This window comes from Gymnoscopelus braueri, assembly GCF_963280865.1.
Source record: "Gymnoscopelus braueri genome assembly, chromosome: 17".
NCBI lineage: Eukaryota > Metazoa > Chordata > Actinopteri > Myctophiformes > Myctophidae > Gymnoscopelus > Gymnoscopelus braueri.
In genome coordinates this window covers 12285227-12305103 of record NC_137617.1, presented here as the reverse complement: position 1 = coordinate 12305103, position 19877 = coordinate 12285227, and the positions used below count along the sequence as shown (strand labels likewise).

Below are 19877 nucleotides of genomic sequence, written 5' to 3'. Positions count from 1 at the left end.
CTTTTACTTTTGGTACTTTAAGTACTGATACTTTAGTACTTTTACTCAAGAAATTGTAGAATTCCGGACTTTTAACTTTCAAAAGAGTGTTTCTACGTTGCAGTATTGATATTTTTACTTAAGTAAAAAAATCGAGTATTTTTCCCACCACTGCACATATACATTCCACCCCCCGGATATTGCGTCCCTTTCTTGGTCTTCTTTCGGAAAAAACATGGCAGCTGTTGACATCGACATGCCGATGGAAACAGAAGCCCTCATCCACGATGAAGAAACCCTCGAACGGTAAATATAATTATTATATACAATAAGTGCGTTTGAATGTAGAAAATGGACATTGGAGCAGTTTTCTGAGGTGACACATAAACCTAGTTCTCCGGCGGTGGGGCCTACTTGATGCTGCTTAAGCCAACGAGCCTACGCCACGCATACATTGGTGACCTATCGAATTATGCGACGCGAGGGCTAGCCGATGTGTCCTTTTTCTTTTTTTGCACAGTGTTGTAAACTAACTAAGTACATTTACCTAACCCAAGAACTGTACTTAAGTATAATTTTGAGGTATTTTTTACTTTACGGGAGTATTTTCAATTTTCGGTACTTTGACTTCTGCTACTCCACTACATCTCAGAGGCAAATATAGTACTTTTACTCCACTACAAATATTAGAAAACTTCAGTTACTGGTTTGGAGATTTTGATTATTACAAAACATACAGTAACCACTTCAGCCCTACATACATTTTGGCTATTTGAAAATAGGGAGCTTGTAGATCATTTTGTACAATAGAAAATATGACGAATTGGACATTCTGCATAATGTGTATATTCTACTTTTGGTACTTTCAGTATATTTTGATACCAATACTTGTGTATTTTCACTCAAGTACATTTTGAATTCCGGCCTTTCACTTGTAACAGTATTTCTACATTGCAGATACTTTTACTTAAGATGTGAGTACTTTTCCTACCACTGAGGTGAAGTCACAGAGTTAGACGAGTCACCAATTCCGGTGTAACACTTGGCTATTGAAGCCTTAAACTGCCGGCAAATTAAACGTGTATTTGATTAAAACTAAGTCACAGTGTGTATACGTCTAGTCATTTCGCTTATTACTGTAATTAATCATAATCGGTATAGCTTCAATTACTGTTAAGTATAGTAGGCTAAGCATTATTAATAAAAAACGATGGTGTGGACGCGGTTTAACTTTGTAGTGTGTTTGTTTACGTGTTTTTAGTAAATATGTCGACCTCAGTCAGACAAGAATAATACTTATTAATTCTGCTGGTTGTTTGGTTGTTTGGTTGTTAGGTTATTATATGAGTAATTGTTACGTGTTAGTCACGGTGAGAGTTGCTCAAGGGCAGAGCAGTGAAACAAACTAAAGATATCTGCTGTCCACATTCTAGAAGGTTCTCTCCTCGATAGATCAGTGGTTTTCAACCTTTTTCATATCAAGTCCATTATTTATTCGGCATTTGAGCCACGGACCACCATTTGATGAGATTTAGCCTCTCAGAACCCAAAATGTTGAATATTTTGTTGTCGTTTGACAAGATTTTGTCCTCAATTCCATGCTGTATTGATTGATTGAATACCTTAATTAGCAGTTTGCAAAAAAAGCACAGGAAAGTACAGTTCAATAAAAGCTGCTAAGAGGATTTAAACCCCAAGAAAGCCTATGGCTTGTTTGTTTCCATTGGGGTCCTTTGTACCCATTCATCTCCTCAGGTACCATAGGAGAGATAACAGGCAAACGTTGATCAAAATAACAATTCTTCTACATTCTCTAATTGTGTAGACTTCTAGTAAATGCAGATGATTAACAATCATTTAACTCTTGAGAGTGTAAAATGAAACCAAATGCATTTGGTTTCATTTTACACTCTCAAGAGTTAAAGATCTACCTAATAAGGGTCCATTTGGTTACCAACTCTCCATCATTTAGCTGAGCACCTGGAACCCCCTCAAGGACCACTAGTGGTCCTCGGACCACTGGTTGAGAACCACTGCTTTAGATGCAAGATCACGGTTATTTAGCATTGGTACAAGTTTCACCTGTAATGAATGCCTCAAGTTATGAAGTGGAATAATATAGCTATTATTCCTATTCCTATAGCTATAATTTGTTTTTGCTTTTTTTCTCTTTTCTTTTAGTTAGGGTAAATTGGGGACTTGTTCATAGCATACTAATATGTATGCATCTTGTCTACATAAAACGTTTTTTTATTGTTATGTATTTTATTTGATCTCTTTATTGAGCGATATGGTCAGGTACGTTGATTTCCGTGATATAGCTTGAAAGAGCAATACACTAAGCCAAATACATGTATGTCAACATACCTAAGTAACAGATTAGGATTTTGATTACATCATGTCATTCCCTGGTCTTAAAAGCTGCATTTCAAGACTGATAGAATGTTCTGAACTTATTAGACTTTTCTAACTGACTGAAATTAATAATGAATGGTGCTACCTGTTTGAGAATGACATCCACTTATCATTAATAATTTTCTCAACATTTCCTTTTGATTAGTTTTCCCCCCAAATCTCCCAGCCCTATTGGAAATTGGTAACACATTTTAGGGCATTGCCACAAGCATGACAACCATTAATGACTTAATGACTACTTTGATTTATTTATGACTGAGCATATTTATTTGTAATTATTATTTCAATCTCTACAAGTTGATCTTTCAGACATCAACCTGCTACATTTTACCCTTTTGGTTTTCAAATGTAGCTGTGAGAAAGTGTGAAAGCAGTGAGGTCACCATTGTAGCGTGATTTATTTTTACACAATATTTGTATACATGGATTCAATATCATAGATTCAAGACCAAAGATTAAGCCTGATTTAGCATAAATCAAGCATTAGGAATGCCTTCTCAGGTCTACTCTTTCCTGTCTCCACTGTACTGTATAATAATGCAGAAGACCAATGATTAGACCTTTTTAAATGTAGTATTTTCCTGTTGTAAACCAAATTTCTATTATTTCTTTCCCTGAAGTTAACCACTTTACTTTCAATAGTGAAAATGGCTGTTTTACAAGCTCACAATGCAAGGTGTTGTGAGCTTGTAGATCTGCATTTTTTTTTGCCAAATGTTTACCTATTTTTGCTGAATGTTCACATATGCCAGAATAGGGACTCCAGGGTTCATATGGTATGGTTAAGCAAACCTCAGTATCACTATGTATGTGGCCAAAACATCATATTTCTTTCAGACAATTTCATGATTCACAACATGAATCATAGTTATTTTGTGTATCATAATCATAGTCTATGTCATAGCATCCTTTATCTCTTGCAAGTGATTGCTTTTTTGTGACACATGGACTGCTCTCTTTGATTAACTTAGGTATTACAGACATTTTGGTTTTCCCTGAGTTTTTTCATTTGCGGTCGTTGTAGATGGTTGAGAAATGACCATGGTTCTGGAATACAAGACCAAAATAGTAGCAGTATTAATCTTAATACTGATTACTGAGCACAGCATCTTCACAATATGCAAATTGAGTTAGCAATCACATGCTCATCTGGTATCAACATGGGATTCAATAAACATAGTAATGGTGAGTGATACCACTGGCTGGAAAAACGACTTCATTAAGGAAGCTACTGAAAGTTGTGTCATAGTCCACAGTACTGTGCTATTGTAGTGTGTGTAGTAAGGTCATTGTGAGTTCTTGCTTGATGAGCCTGCAGCAGGTGATTCACACAGCGCTATTCTTAGCTTCACAGCTCCCTGCTCTCTTTTCCTTGTTCCAGGTGAAACACATTTCAGCTTCAGAGGAATGTTCGGTGTATACGGATAGATATACTCACATTATTTGTCTCCTCGATTTTATTTGGTCTGCCAGTTCCCCCATGAACATTGAACTTCCCTACACGGTCCTTGTGACTGGCTGCTATCCTCCACAGTTGGCCTGTGGATGGTGTACACAGCCACTTCTCCTCCGATTATATGTGACGTCGCCAGCCACTTCTTGACATCTAATAGGAGTTTCACCGGCAGGAGTAACTCACGTATGTGGAGGCACACGCTATTCCTCCCAGTTCTGCGCCCCGCTGAACAGCCAGTAGTTGTCGCTAGTGCAGAGCACAATCCCTTGCCGGCTTCTCACCCGCGGCCGCAATAGAAAAGAGTATACTGTAGATGAATCGTGTTCAATGTACAGCCATTAACCTTGCTGGCAAACCCAATGGGGTTTAAGTTATATGGAAGAATCATGGAGGCCTCCGTGAATTGATTATGTTCCCTTCTGTGTTTGACGCAGTAGCACATGGAATATGTCGGTTCTACTTTTCTATTGCTACTGTATGCTACTTCTAAGCCATTAAGGAGTCTACACCCAAGTACTCATGATACATTTTACTTTTAGATGCCGTTTAGGCAGCTACAGTGGCAGGTATAATCTCTTAGATTGACATTGCTCATTAACGTGTCTGTTCTGCGTTGTGACAGCTTCACCCTGCCTTGGACTGATTTTCTGTCTTGTCTTTTTTCCTCCCCAGGGAAGCCGAAGGCTTCAAAGAACAAGGAAATGCGTTTTACGTCAAGAAGGATTACTCTGAAGCCTTCAACTACTACACAAAGGCCATAGGTGAGAGTTCCACTCACTACCACTCTCCACCTCAGAATTAAGTTGAACGGTCACAGGGAACTGGACTGTTAACGACTGCCATGATGAGCCAAAGTAGTTGTCATTGCAACCGTAGGGCAGAAGTTAGAACAATGTCAGTTTGTACAATAAATGATCTAGTATCGGATCGAACAATTACAATTTAGGCATTTAGCAGACGCTGTTATCCAGAGAAACGTATAAAGTGCAAGGTCAGCATTAGAGACGAGAACCAAACGATAGGGTAAAGCGCAAGGTCAGCATAAGAGACAAGAAAATAACAATCCGCTAAGTGGTCAAGGAATTAGAATGCTAAAAACAAACATATTTTTAACCAATAACTCGGGTGTCCCTATTTTGTCATTCATAGGCGAAAATGCAGATCTACAAGCTCACAACACGTTGCAATGTGACACGTTGAGAGCTTATAGATCAGCTATTTTTGAAATTATTTGTGGTTTGAAGTACAGTAAGTAGACATCAAGCCTGCCATGTATAATATACTTCATCTGTCTCCATTTAAACAACATACCTAGCATCTAAATAACATGAATAGCAGCTATTTGAATAGTCAAAGGTACACTGTGCTTGTTCACAATTAGCCAACCAACAGTTAGAATCATCGTGGAAATGTACTGGAGAGAATGACAACGGATTTGCAAAGAGCAAATCAGTAGACCTCATTATTTCAATATCCAGGCAAAATATCACAAGGTTATTTTTGGAACATGTGATGCAGCCCTATGAGATCATCACTCGTTAGTAATCGGAATGAGATAATATTCTCCGAACATTTGTCCTAAAGCTTCGCCTTCTATAGAGCATCAGTGACTGTTCTCTTGTGTGACTTCCATATTCTTCTTATGTCCGAAGATGCCAGTCCCAAAAACGCCAGTTACTACAGCAACCGAGCGGCCACTCTGATGATGCTGTGTCGCTTCCGGGAGGCCCTGGAGGACTCCCAGCAGGCAGTGCGTCTAGACGACTGCTTCATGAAGGTCAGTGGGGTCACACAATCGCATCTCATTCAGTGTCGGGTTTCCTGGCTGCTTCTTTAAACTCATGTACATTGAAAGTTGAAATGACATGTTTCATTCGTTTGGAGCACTGGGCAGTACGTTTAATAGTAAACGGCTAAACCAGTCAGGTAGACTCCAGTCAGAAAAAAACATAACACTTATGGTCCAAATGAGCATATTTCCCATATTGTTCCCTCTGCTATGAGTCAAGTCTATTATGATAATCACCATTTGGTGAAAGTTGCAGGTGGGTGAATACCAAACACTGGTGGGTGTGAGTGAAGCATAGCTGCTCCACTTAATTTTACCCTTACTCTGGATATTTAACTACAAAAATACATCGATTAAAGAATCTATTCCTTTCAACAGTGCACACAACCCCAAATGCACACGCCTGAAACCAAAATGTACTTTGAAGATTGTTTTATAGGTTTAAGGGCACTGTAGACCTTAAATGTAAAACGTGGTAATATAATGTGTCTCCTTCCTTCACAGGGCCACCTGCGGGAGGGCAAGTGCCACCTATCTCTGGGTAATGCCATGGCAGCTAGTCGCTGTTTTCAGAAGGTTCTGGAGCTAGAGCCCAGCAACGGCCAAGCACAGCAGGAGGTGACACCAACTGCACATTCCACCTTTAACGGTTTTATAAAACAGGCTTTTTAAAATGGACTTTTTAAAGTATTATTTGTGTTCCTGGTGTGATGTCTATTCACATAATTCTTTACTAATGTAAGCTAACAGTTCTGCCATGTTTTGTTTTGTATTTCAGCACAAGAACGCAGCAGCGATGTTGGAGTACGAACGCATGGCAGATTTTGGCTTTGAGAAACGCGATTTCAGAAAGGTATGTTCAAAGGGGCACTAGACAACATTCAGCCATTATACAACACCTCTGTGGCAGATCTATAAGCTTGCAAGGCGTTGTGAGCTTGTAGAGCTGCTACTTTTGCTTTTCGTCGTACGGCAAAGTATATATAGGGCTTATGTGGTTAACGTTTGTGTTCCAGGTGGTGTACTGTATGGACAGAGCCCTGGCTTTGGCGGCTGCCTGCCAACGCTTCAAAATCCTCAAGGCTGAGTGCCTGGCCCTGCTGGGACGCTACCCAGAAGCCCAGTCTGTGGCCAGGTAAACCCCTTTCATTTGACTTCATGATAAAGAAACATAAAACAATCTTTAGCTGTTCTTTAGTTTGTTTTGGCTATTGATAAGGTCACAAGACATTAACACATGCTAATGGAAACCTTGATGGGGCAACAGTCATTGTGTAACATATAGTGAAGGGTTCTTCAACCCCCGGTACTGCTGGGGTCCAGGTAGGATAGAAAACCAGCAGTACTATAGCTCCTGGTATGATAGAAAAATAGCAGTACTAGAGGTCCTGGTAGAATGGAAAACCAGCAGTACTAGAGGTCCTGGTAGGATAGAAAAACAGCAGTACTAGAGGTCCTGGTAGGATAGAAAAACAGCAGTACTAGAGGTCCTGGTAGGATAGAAAACCAGCAGTACTAGAGGTCCTGGTAGGATGGAAAAACAGCAGTACTAGAGGTCCTGGTAGGATAGAAAAACAGCAGTACTAGAGGTCCTGGTAGGATAGAAAACCAGCAGTACTAGAGGTCCTGGTAGGATAGAAAAACAGCAGTACTAGAGGTCCTGGTAGGATAGAAAAACAGCAGTACTAGGGGTCCTGGTAGGATAGAAAAACAGCAGTACTAGAGGTCCTGGTAGGATAGAAAACCAGCAGTACTAGAGGTCCTGGTAGGATAGAAAGCCAGCAGTGCTAGAGGTCCTGGTAGGATAGAAAAACAGCAGTACTAGAGGTCCTGGTAGGATAGAAAAACAGCAGTACTAGAGGTCCTGGTAGGATAGAAAAACAGCAGTACTAGAGGTCCTGGTAGGATAGAAAAACAGCAGTACTAGAGGTCCTGGTAGGATAGAAAACCAGCAGTGCTAGAGGTCCTGGTAGGATAGAAAAACAGCAGTACTAGAGATAACAAAACAGCAATACTAGGGTAGGTAGGGGTTCTGGAAGACCAGGAAAGAAGATAAAAATGTTAAAACCAGTTTTAGAACCAGTGGCAGTTTTGGTGGTCAAACTGGTCATACAAGGAATGGGAAGGTTAGGTGATCTAGCATAGTATCGAGCTGCTTCCTACTGAAATATAAATATAAAATACAGACAACTATAAGAACAAAGGAGAATTTTCCTCTAGACACTAGTAAATTATGTTACTACTGTAAGTGTAAACTTAAGACTTTAAGCACATGAACTATAGTGTCCCTATATTGGGAACTATCCCTATTTTCTCGGCTACTTTCAGCAAAGAGATGTGTTGTAGAGGGGGGGAAATGAGTTGACCAAGTATAGAGCCCTGGGGGACCCAGGTCAACTAAAGCATAGAGTTTAAGTTGTTAAATTACGCCTTCTTTCCCAGTGATATTCTGCGGATGGATTCAACCAATGCAGACGCGCTGTACGTCCGCGGCCTGTGTCTGTACTATGAGGACTGTATCGACAAGGCTGTGCAGTTCTTCGTGCAGGCCCTGCGCATGGCCCCCGACCACGAAAAGGCCAGACTAGCATGCAGGGTAAGTCTGTCATCTCATCGGTCATCTTGTCACCCAATCTCCCTCGGCCTGAAACCTAATTTATAACCTGCACATTAGTGGCCTGCATTCTAACCACGTTTACTTTGTGTTCCCCAAACCAGAATGCCAAAGCCTTGAAAGCCAAGAAGGAAGAAGGCAACCAGGCATTCAAGGACTGCAGCTACGAGTCAGCTTATCAGCTGTACACAGAAGCCCTTACGATAGACCCCAACAACATCAAGACCAATGCCAAGCTCTACTGCAACAGAGCCACTGCTGGAGCCAAGGTGAAGGCCCCCATTGAAATGCATGTTGGGTGCTAGGAATCCAATTGTACTTATTCACATAAAAACTAGATAAGGAAGGGGTGTGTGGTCTATTCACCTCAAAGAAATGATTAACTTTTGGGCCTCATAGGTCATGGTCAAGGTCAAAATAGGGAATGGATTTTCTTCAATTCCAAGTAAGTGACGAGCATATATAATCCGGGCTAGACATCTGGACATAATCCACATACGGAACATAACCCAGATATGGGACATGTTTAATGTCACTTGCAAATGAGGCCACTGTCATGTAGATACAGTACATGACACAATGCACGTTACCATGCAGGGGTTATCAGTCAGTCGGTCCTGTGAGACGTGTGATGGACTAAGCACGCGCAGAGCGAACATGTTATGTTGAGCACTAGGTCATGAACTGAGGTGACACATGCTTCAGTCACATGTTAACAGAGTTCAGATGCATCTACGAAAATCTGGAGGAAACCTAAAGTTTGAAGTCAAGAAAATGAGTTTTATAGTTGAGTAATGGTATTATTTAGTAATTTGTTAAACAATGAAGCATTTTCCTAGACACCCTCAAGCACTGAGTCTTTGGAACGGCATAAATTGTGTGCTGCCATGTTACATTAGCAGACGGATCGATAATGTCTTTCAATAATTTCTTCATAAGTTCATACTCATGACCCTACGAGGCTTACATTGAGTCATTTTATATTAGTTTATCCACCAAATCTTCACTCGCCATATGACATTTTATTTTCTACTTTATATACTTGCACTTTAAGTTTTAAAGGGAACCTTCACCTGCTGATTTTCAGCCTAAATTCTGATCCAATATTATAATGTGGTAAAAAAGGTAAGTAGTATTTTGAAAATACGAAACGATGGAGTCAAATGTGTAGTTTTACCTCTACATGAAATGAGCCATTTGGTATGGGATTTAGGTTGAAAATATGCCGTTTCCCGCTAAGATTTAAGTAGAAACTAGAAAAAGTGGTCCTCGGAGCACAAGTCTCCGCCAGGTCAGGTAGGTTATTGTGGCCTCCTGGTGGCGCTATAATAGGCCAATGTGAAAAGGGTGCCATTTCGTGCCTTGCACGACAATAGGACACTGCATTCATGATTTGAGGCATTTTGTTCCAAAAATGTGGTTTGCTAAATTAGACCTGCTGGTGGCGCTATAACAGGCCAATGTGAAAAGGGTGGCATTTCTTCCTGGGCCAAGTGGGAATCTCTGTGGAAAATTTCACGGAAATCGAATGCTGCGTTCATGATTTGAGGCATTTTGTTCAAAATGAACCAATCCTGCAAACTTTGGAAGCCAATTTTAGCCAATCATGATGGAATATGGAAAATCAGACAGATCCGTGTTGATCACATGGCTATAGAGATACTGTGTATAGATTTGTGTTTTTTGGACAAAATCTGTAGGAGTAATAGCTAAAAATGTGTTTTGCAAAAGTCGGCCTCATGGTGGCGCTATGACAGGCTGATCTGAAAAATGTGGGGCAGAGGTTCTGCTGTGGCATCCAGGGAGTGTGTGTGCGCAGTTTCACAGCGACCGGACCAACGGTGGCGGAGATTAGCTGGTCACAGACAGAAGGACGGACACACACACACACGGACGGACGGACGGACGGACGGACAGGGGGCAAAACATACTCTCTCGCCATGCCTTTTGGCCTGGCGGAGACCATAAGAAAAAAGTGAAAATATGTGAAGATTCCCTCTTTCAGCGCTGGATTCAATTTTTGGGATTTTTAGTGGACTAAACACCTGTTTAGATGAACTTGATTTTCTACCACATGCACTGCGTTTTAACAAATGAGCTTTTCTGCTGCTGTATGTCCGTGCAATTTGACTGACTTGTAACTGATACCATTGCTGTACCTCTGCCGCTAACTCCCAACTGACCCGAAATGTCAACTTGTGTCCTCTCCTCAGCTGAAGAAACTGGAGCAGGCCATTGAAGACTGCACCAGTGCCATCAAGCTGGATGAGACGTATATCAAGGCGTACATGAGACGAGCCCAGTGGTACGCTATCCATCCACTTTGGTTACCTGTGGCTCTGTGTTTCTTTGAAGGGTGTTTGAATACTTTATTAGTCAGAAATGGAAACAGCACGAGGTACTGTGTGTGATCATGTGGAGTGACACTGTGTTTTCTTGCAGTTACATGGACACCGAGCAGTATGAGGACGCAGTGCGAGACTACGAGAAAGTCTACCAGACGGAAAAGACCAAAGGTAACGCTGTCATTTGCCTAGAACAGTGGTTCTCAACCTGTGGGTCGGGACCCCCAATTCCCACATGCTTTTTGGGGGGGGGTCCCCAGATGACAGTGAAGTGTCAATTTAAGGACTTTTTGAGAAGAAAAAAATGACCATATACTGTATCAAACGTAATCAACAAACTATAAAAACTGGTCAAACATTGGCCAAATTGTCAAATAATATAAGAAACAACTTGTAAGAGCTGCTATTTTCACAATATTTATCTGTGGAACCGAGTCAAACTAAATGTAATGCTTCAACTCAAATTCCAAGTGCTTGTCAGGGTGGGGGGTCCCCAGTTCATATATGATTCTTTTGTAGGGTCACGGCCTGAAAAGGTTGAGAACCACTGGCTTTTGATAGACCAAATGTCAATATTCGATATACCTCCACATCAACAACACATTCAACTTTTCCTTTCTTAACACACAATTAAACATTTTTGTCGTTTGTCTATTTACTGAAATACCTTTCTGAATAACAGGTGAACCCCTTTTCCCTGCCGTCCCTATTTTGGTGTTATAGGCATAAATTGACAAAGATAGCGCACACTTTCATATGATGAGGTTTAAAATGGGGTATTAATTTATGAAAAACATACAAAGGTTTTGGCCTGACAGTGATGATACTATGTTCAATATATCATCTTTCCCTCTACATCCACCTGAATATGTTCAATAGATCCCATTTTGTCTCTTGGTATCTTTGTCTAGAACACAAGCATCTACTGAAGCACGCCCAGCTGGAACTGAAGAAGAGCAAGAGGAAAGATTACTACAAGGTGTTGGGAATAGGCAAAACTGCCACCGATGATGAGATTAAGAAAGCCTACCGCAAACGGGCCCTCATGCACCACCCAGGTATACACACACACACACACACACACACACCATAGCACATTTAAAAACAACCGTAGTTGACCAAAGTGCTTCACAAAATTCAAAAAACAAACGGAGCACGGCAAACGGAACAAAACAGAAACGGCAATACATACGAGCAAGCAAAACAAAGTAATAGGTACAAGGCGAGAGATATATGTAAAAGCCAAGCATTTACCTATGTGTGCCCGGGAAACGCACAGACCTATAGTTAGACTCGAGTACAGACATGGATGAGATGTGATACAAATTTAAGTTGGACTCAATTGTCGTTAAAGGCCCACACACACACACACACACACAGAGAGAGTTGACAGACAGAAAACAGTGCAGAGACGCAGGACGGTCACCTACTGTAACACAGGTCTCCAGCGGGAATGTGCAGTCAGCACACTATCCAGTCAACCACTGTTGCACCCCCTGAACGTGAATGTAACACTGTACACTGACCTACTGTGCTATTTGGTTACATTTGTACACTTGGCTAAATGAAACACTGAACATTTTACCGTGTAGTAAATGTATCATTTCATTTTAATTATAATTTCTGCGTAAAATATCAATCAGATGGCAATTTATTGCCATTTTTCTCCAGTGCGTCTAATAACTGGTTGGTGTATTGTCTGTGTTGCAGACCGCCACAGTTCGGCCACACCGGAGGTGCAGAAGGACGAGGAGAAGAAGTTCAAGGAGGTGGGGGAGGCCTTCACCATCCTCTCCGACCCCAAGAAGAAGATGCGTTATGACAACGGACACGACCTGGAGGATGACTGTGGCTATGGAGGACAAGGTGAGGGCTTTGTCTTTCTACGATAAATGGAACAATTGGCTGTTAGGTGTTGCCAGGTGACATACTGTACGGTAGGAAGACATAGAGTTCTGTGTAGGACAAACGTTTACGTTTTATACGACACAGACATATTTCTATTCTACTTTAGCCTGGGTTTTATGTTTTAATTGTTCGTAATTGTCTAATATTACAGTTTGCACTTCGTTTGTATCCAGCTTAGCTGAAAACCCTATATACTTCATTGACCGGGGTCCACCAGGGCTCTAGCCTGGGACCAGACGAATCTGCGAGTGCAAAAAAGAATTGCACTCTGCGATTTGGGTCTGGCACCGCTCCATAGAGAATCCATTTCCTGCTCCAGAAGACGTGGGTGACCAATCAGGGCCCAGTATTAAAATATGGGAGACTGTAATTGGTAGTTGGTTGTAGGTCTAACCAATTGCGTCGAGGGCCATTGTTTTGATCCCGCCCCTTGGGGAAAAAAAACGTCCTCATGGAAGCACCAGACTCATATCCACGCAGTGATATAGTCTGGCTATGCGAGGCTACCAGGGCTCTGTACTCGATCCCCCCCCCTGTTTCTTCCCTCTACACTAAATCTATAATTTTCCAAAAATAGCAGGGCTACACGCACACAGCGTGTTGCCTTGTGGCGTGTTGTGAGCTTGTAGATCTGCTATTTTGGCCAAACGTTAGGCTTAGTGAAGCCCAGATAATGAAGACTTATATCTTGGGGATTATGTTGAACTTGCTTCGTAGAACTGTCAAAGAAATTGTTATTGTTTTCCTTTTTACCCTGACATTCTCCTTGTGAATAAATCCTTTTCGTTTGCTATTCTTTTCTTTCTCTCCCTCCAGATTTCGATGCCAACAACATCTTCAGAGCGTTCTTTGGAGGCCAAGGTGGTGGATTTAACTTTGAATCCAATCAACAAAGTATGTAGACATTGTAGAGTTTTGCTTTAAGACACTAAAAGGCAATTCAAAGAAAATTCATGAAACGGAGTGCATGTCATTGACCGTACGTTATTCGTTTCATTTTTTGTCTTCAAGACGCAGGACCTGGAAACTTCTTTTTCCAGTTTGGCTAAAGGGGAGCGTCATACGGCTGTGTTGGAGCCTTGAAGTGGACTACATTAATTTGGACCCCTCTCCCTCCCAATTTCCTGTCCCAGTGTCCTTTGGACACTTACCCTCCCCTTGCATACTTGACATACTTTAAAGCAATGGTTCTCAAACTTTTTAATTTCAAGGGTCCCTTTGGTTCTAGTTGTACACTCTGAGATTCACACACCTGTAAGGGTCTATTTGGAACGCCCTCAAGAAACCCTGAGGGTCCCTGGACCCCGTATCGAGAACCACTGATTTAAAGAAACCCTCCTGAAGTCTTTAGTTATTGCACTCGCTCTTAAATTCACTCTTCAAGTTTATACTAACCGGAATCGTGCAGGGAAATTTCGCGCTTTTTGTATTTGAACTTAACATTTTTCGATAACAATTCAGTTAAAACGCCCGGACGGATTTGGACGAGCTAATCGCACAAGTGGGGCTTCATGGTGCGAATTGTTGACTACTCTTAATTGCCAAAACACAAATTTGTCTCGTACGGAAATAAATTTTAGGATAGGCTAAATTAGCAAAGTCCAGGTGTGCTGTACTAACAGTACTTAGGAATAAACTGGGAGTGTAAATCTTCATAGATGTTTAGATTTAGGCACAATACCGTAGATTGTATCGTTTTGTTAAGATAACCCTTGCAAAGATCGACTGAAGAGCCAGTATCGACATCTCGGCAGAATAGCGTCCCTATTCCGCGGAGAGCATTTGGCAAAAATGGCAGATCTACAAGCTCAGCTTGTAGATGGGCAATTTTTGACAAAGAGGTTTAGTGTAAAGGAGGAAAACATAGTTCACCTAGTATAGAGCCCTGAGGGACCCCAGTCAACGAAGTACATAGACTTTAATTCAGCTCAACATTTTGGAGGTAAATGTTCAAACGGACCTCAGGGCAGCAATTGAGGATGATGTGTCCGTGTCAAATGCAGCCTGTGTGTGTGTGTGTGCGTGCGAGTGTGTGTGTGTATGTGTGTGTGTGTGTCCAGGTTTTATTCGCTCTCCTGCAGACTGCAGGGTCAAACCGGCACGTTTTTCCTCTGGTCTCCAACCAGACGTTGTACAATTTACTGGAATGTAAAGGGTGATTTATACTTGGTTGCGTCTTGGTGTCGCACACCGATCGGCTATTTTGAGTGTGCGACATGGCACGCAACCAAGTATAAATCAGGCATAACGTGTTTTCATTCATGTTTGTAACCTCTATTTTTCTTCAGTCTCCCTTAAGCCTATTTATATTTATTGTATATTCAAACTGTATGCATCCCAGTGCCAGTGTGGACAGTCTTTCGCAAGGAGCTTGTATTTTTACGCAGATTAGTTGTAAAACAAACAAAACAAAAACGTTTCACCCCCAGCCCTCTTCTTTCTGAGTTTCATTGACTGTACAGTATGTATACAGTGTGTAAATTTCTTTGTCGTTGAACTGGGCCAAACATCAAGCAAGTCACGTCTCTTAAACTTCTTAGATTTTTAACCCGAATCCTGTTCTATTGTGAGGAGGAAAATCGCCGTTAGCCTACATAGAATTCATCAAACCGACGTGTTTAACTTAGGCTGACAGGTTTTCCAGTGAGTTTGACACACAGAAGGCTTTGTGAAATTTTGGCTGCTTTTCACATGTCCTCACAGTAGGTTTCATGTTAAAAATCTGAAGTTGCCCTTTAAGCCATTTGAAGGTGTACTCTCTGAGCACTGACCATTGTATCCCCTTTGTCACTGACAAAAGCTCTATTCACGCAGGACTCATTAATTGGATGTCCAGTAATTTGAAGCAATTACTGGACAATCATGTGTGAATGAGCCTCAGAAAACAGTGGCCATGGGGTAATGAATCAATTACATGAGGTCTCCACATAGTTCAAGCCATGTGTGGATAAGGCAATTGTCAAGTGGTGCCTTGCCCGAGACTGCTAATGTCACTCATGTTTTTGAGGAAATCTCTTATGGCTAGGCTTTAGTTAAATCATTATTCTTAAAATGTAGAGCCAACCCCTAATAGCTTGAATTGTCTCGCCAAGCATGTTTTTGTGCTCTATTCAAAAGAAAACAAATAATTAATTTGTCATTTTGCAAGAAAACAGAATTAATTTGTCATTTTGCAATTAAATGCTTTTACAAGTCCAAATCGTAGGTTTTTGCACCTGCCATCCATTAGAAGACTTAATACATTTAGAATTATGGGCAGTGACATCCACTTAAGCTCAAATTGTACTGGCACGATGGTGTAACTTACCGAAAAGAACCCGCTGTGGTGAATGTAAGACTGGAACACGCTGTGGCCCATAGCAACTAGACTATATTTCAGGCTTTTGGGGTTTCATGTCCTTTTGTTATCCTGATTCTGGCAGCATCCATGATGCATTGTAAATGTGTTGTACATTGACGCGTTGTTAGCTTGAAGATCTGTTCTTTTTGGCAAGGGTCACCGTTGTGCAATGGAGTATAAATTAGGCACTTCCCATGCATGTGTAGGCAGTGTAGGCCTTCTCCTCACCCATTCAACCTGTGAAGAACCAAGGGATAAGAGTGAAATGGACATTGTAACAGTCCAGTCATAGTCATTGACCTGTGTACATATGTCAGTGTGGACACGACCTGCAATGTTTTGTTATTGGAAAATAAAGGTTTGTCTTTTACGCTTGTCTTTCTTTTTTTCTCTCTATTAAATGTATTCTTCAATGTTAGTTTATCAAACCACAAACTGTTATCATGTTTAAATGCTCGATTCTTCATTTTGTATACATAAATTAGGATCATATGATGATTCACCTATTAGTAAAGACAGTGACATATTTTTAAATGCTGGGCATTAAGGTACTGTGGGTATCTATGTTATAACTTGGCATTCCCATAAACATCATGTTATATCAATTTTGGAATTGTGTTTGAACAGCTAAATCTGTAAAATACCCCAATATTCAGAAAACATCCAGTAAATAATGTTTTGCGATGTCGGGAGTGGAGGACGTCCACCATGGTAGAATCACAATCTCTACAAGGTTAGTTGTATCAATATACATATAATTTCACAGGTAACAGTAGAGATGCTTCCCTAACAGTGCACTCGGGCATCTGGCATTTTGCTTTATAATGCAATTTTGGGTCATGGGTGGGATGGCCGACATGGGAAGGATATTAATAGGCCAATATTAATAATACCAAGTTACATATACCAAGTACAGTAAATACAGTACAACCAGTAGCTTCCTCCACTCATAATAAAGAATGATGTGTATTATTCATACCCTGCTCTTTCAACAGATATGGAGAACCTCTCTTATTTTAATTTTAAGCAACTGATATTGTCTAGATATGGACTAGTATGTAAATATCTGAAGTTTAACATTAAAGAGTTTGATTTGTAGCTGGAAAATATGCTATTTAGAACATTCTTGTCCCATCAAAAAGCAGCATATAGGTCTGTTTTACTCTCACTGTTAAACAACCAATGTTTAAAGAATATATTCCATATTACACGTAATACATGACTCTAGAGCAGTCTTTTTTTTCTTCTCACTTGTGTCTAATTTAACCTGGAGACTGACCCTGTTTTCTGCCTTTACAGCAAGGGTCTTCAACAGGGGGTCCTCAGAGTTACTACAGGGGGTCCACAAAATCTTGTGATATGATTTTTTTTTCCATTAACCACTTTTCTGAGGAGAACTTCAGCCAAAAATAGCAGATCTACAAGCTCACAACGCCTCGCAGTGCGAGGCGTTGTGAGCTTGTAGATCGGCTATTTTTGGCAAAGAGTTATAGGTGTAGAGGGAAAAAAGCAGCAAACGTTTATCTGAAACACAATTTTATATAAAATAGAGGGGGTCCCTGCTAAGCCTGCTTCATCTCTCTCTCAGCTAGGGAGTCCTTGGCCTGAAAACGTTGAAGACGTTTTACAGCATTTCAGTGCATTCGACAGATTGCCCACTAGATGGTACTGTTGTTTCAAATTTTGAACAATCAGTTTTTACGTTTTTATTTTGAGGGATGCTGTAATCACAAAGGTTAACTCTTTCTCTTTTTTCATTATGACTTTTGACATTATTGTTTATAATATAAATTATTCATAATCTACGGTTATGTAATTAGTTACTTTACACTGTGTGTAGTGTGTTAGTAAGGATGAGTTGGGGTTTTCTCTCCCCCCCGGTCATCATACAGCTACTTCGCCGTACGACAGTGCCACTCGTTGAAAAAAATAGCCGATCTACAAGTTCACGGCGCGTTCCGTAAGCCTCGAGCAGTGAGCTTGTAGATCTGCTACTTTTCTATCAACTTCAATCCCGACGGCTCTCTCTCGCTTCCATCATCAACCACGCAGGGGTGGGCGTGGTCGGATGGAACCACGTGGACGCGCGTGGACCAATAAGACGCGTGCTTCGGGCGGTGTAAGGCATCGCCAGATGATCGTCTGATGAGACCCAGTGTTGCCATGTCGGCTCATTATAAGCGACTTTGGGCTTGTTTTTCTCTAAAGTTGTTTGTAAATATAGGTGGTTGCGGTTTTTCGGGCTTGTTTCTAAAGTGTAGTTGATTTTTTGTGCTTGTTTCTTAATGTTGTTTAAACCAGTGTGTGTTTCTCAACAACAAAAAATATGTCAAGGACCCCCACCCCCATCTGAAAACGTTTTATGCCAGGCCAGGGACTAAAATGTCATTGTTTTCAAGATTTTTTTTTAAAAATGCTGATTTACAAGCTTGTGAGCTTACAGATCGGCTATTTTCAAATGTTTAAAGGGCGAAGGGCTCGCTTCTTTTGGGCTTGTTTTCATAGGCCTGGTTACTTATTTGTCTCACAAAACCTGGCAACACTGCATGAGACCAGTAGAAGATCAGAGATCTAGTTGAGGACTGGATAGAGTGGATCCCAGTTCAGTTTGACCACCAGGAACACACAACAACTCCACCAGATCTCCACACACACACACACACATTAACCAGGTAATTAAGACATTAAGCAATCCTTTTTTTTCTTATTTTGTTTGGTATCATTCTCTAAAGCTGGTTTTACCGCTAGGCTTTATGCCCTCATGTTTTAAATGTTTTGTTTCAGTCTCTTGGATGTTTTTAGAGGCGTGATGATTCTTTTTTTTATTGCAATTTGCCAAATTTACTTTTGAGATTTATACAAATGTTAAGTGAATTATAATTAAAATGTATTATTATTATTATAAAGCTGTCATTTTGTTAAACTAGTGTAAACTAAAACAGTAATTGGCTGAACTGGGTAAGACTGGGTAATGCCAAACTGGTTGCACTGGGGGGGGGGGCACAGGACCAGTTTCTATAACCCTGATCGTGCACAAGGAGCTCATTGTTGTCTCTAGATCATATAGATCTATAGATTCGTGTTATGATGAATATGAGATCTAATAGAAAACAACGATGGCTATAGCCTGGCATGATGATGATGATCACTGCGACGAACGTGATGATGGGGGGGGGGGCCCAAAAAATGCCAGCTAAAGCCTGATTTATACTTAGTTGCACGCTAGTGTTATATAGCGGTAAATAGCAGATCTACAAGCTTAGTAGATCTACTATATACTGAGCCAAACTAAGTATGAATGAGGCTCTATTTCACCATTTGTGGCCCCACGCCACAGCTCGCTTGTAGATCTGTTGTGATCAACAAAGCGACACCGTGGTAAGATGGGGACTAAATGCAGCCTATAACTGGTGATGATCAGGATCATGTTGTTTATTCACAGATCATCCTAATAGCTACGTTATCATAGTTAGCTCTTAGCTGGTTAGCATCAGTGGTGGAAAAAGTACTAACATTTTTTTACCCAAGTAAAAGTACTGCAATGTAGCTAGAAATACTCTGTTATAGTAAAAGTTCGGAATTCAAAATGTAAAAGTACAAAAGTATTCGTATCAAAATGTACTAAAGTATCAAAGTACTCATTGTGTAGAATCTCCCATTTCACACGTTTTCAAATGTACAAAAATCTTTTGAAAATAGCAGATCTATTTTCAAATGGGTGGAGTGGGTATTGTTTTGTAATAATCTAAATCTACAAAGTAACTAAAGTGTTCAAATAATTGTAGTGGAGTAAAAGTGTAGTATTTGCCTCTGAGATGTATGGAGTTGAAGTAAAAGTACTGACAATTGGAAATACTCTAGTTAAGTTTTTTTTTAAAATGTACATAAGACTTAAGTACAGTACTTGAGTATATGTACTTAGTTACTTTCCACTACTGGTTAGCATAGTCATGCTGCCCGGTGGTTAGCATCACAGTGGGTGTGGTGCAGTCAGTGTAGTTCAGAGTGAAACAGCAACAACACACAACAAG

The 19877-nt window shown here is 40.7% G+C and overlaps 2 protein-coding genes across 5 annotated transcripts in view; both read left to right on the top strand.

Annotated features, from left to right (window-relative positions):
* The first annotated feature begins 197 nt into the window (after positions 1-197).
* Positions 198-16216, top strand: LOC308104904 (dnaJ homolog subfamily C member 7-like). The gene is made up of 14 exons (XM_080455541.1): positions 198-285; positions 4523-4611; positions 5503-5627; positions 6144-6257; positions 6418-6492; positions 6656-6774; positions 8082-8235; positions 8358-8522; positions 10467-10558; positions 10696-10769; positions 11510-11656; positions 12309-12464; positions 13323-13400; positions 13518-16216. The coding sequence occupies exons 1-14, from the start codon at positions 215-217 to the stop codon at positions 13553-13555; spliced, it is 1497 nt and encodes a 498-aa protein (XP_080311667.1). The 5' UTR covers positions 198-214; the 3' UTR covers positions 13556-16216.
* Positions 16217-18365: 2149 nt separating this feature from the next.
* The window catches only part of LOC308104220 (ATP-citrate synthase), a 42014-nt gene continuing 40502 nt past the window's right edge, over positions 18366-19877 (top strand). For 3 of the 4 annotated variants that reach the window (XM_080454580.1, XM_080454579.1, XM_080454578.1), the window contains exon 1: positions 18366-18518. The gene's annotated coding sequence lies outside the window, so the exon portion shown is untranslated. The remainder of the gene's footprint in view (positions 18519-19877) is intronic. The other variant, XM_080454581.1, reaches the window with a different exon arrangement.

What these genes read in the sequence shown, in the direction of transcription:
- LOC308104904 (XM_080455541.1), top strand. Translation starts at nt 215, where the DNA reads ATGGCAGCTGTTGACATCGACATGCCGATGGAAACAGAAGCCCTCATC. An exon ending in AGAAACGCGATTTCAGAAAG is followed by an intron (nt 6,493 to 6,655) that starts GTATGTTCAAAG and finishes TTTGTGTTCCAG; the next exon opens with GTGGTGTACTGTATGGACAG. An exon ending in GAGCCACTGCTGGAGCCAAG is followed by an intron (nt 8,523 to 10,466) that starts GTGAAGGCCCCC and finishes TCCTCTCCTCAG; the next exon opens with CTGAAGAAACTGGAGCAGGC.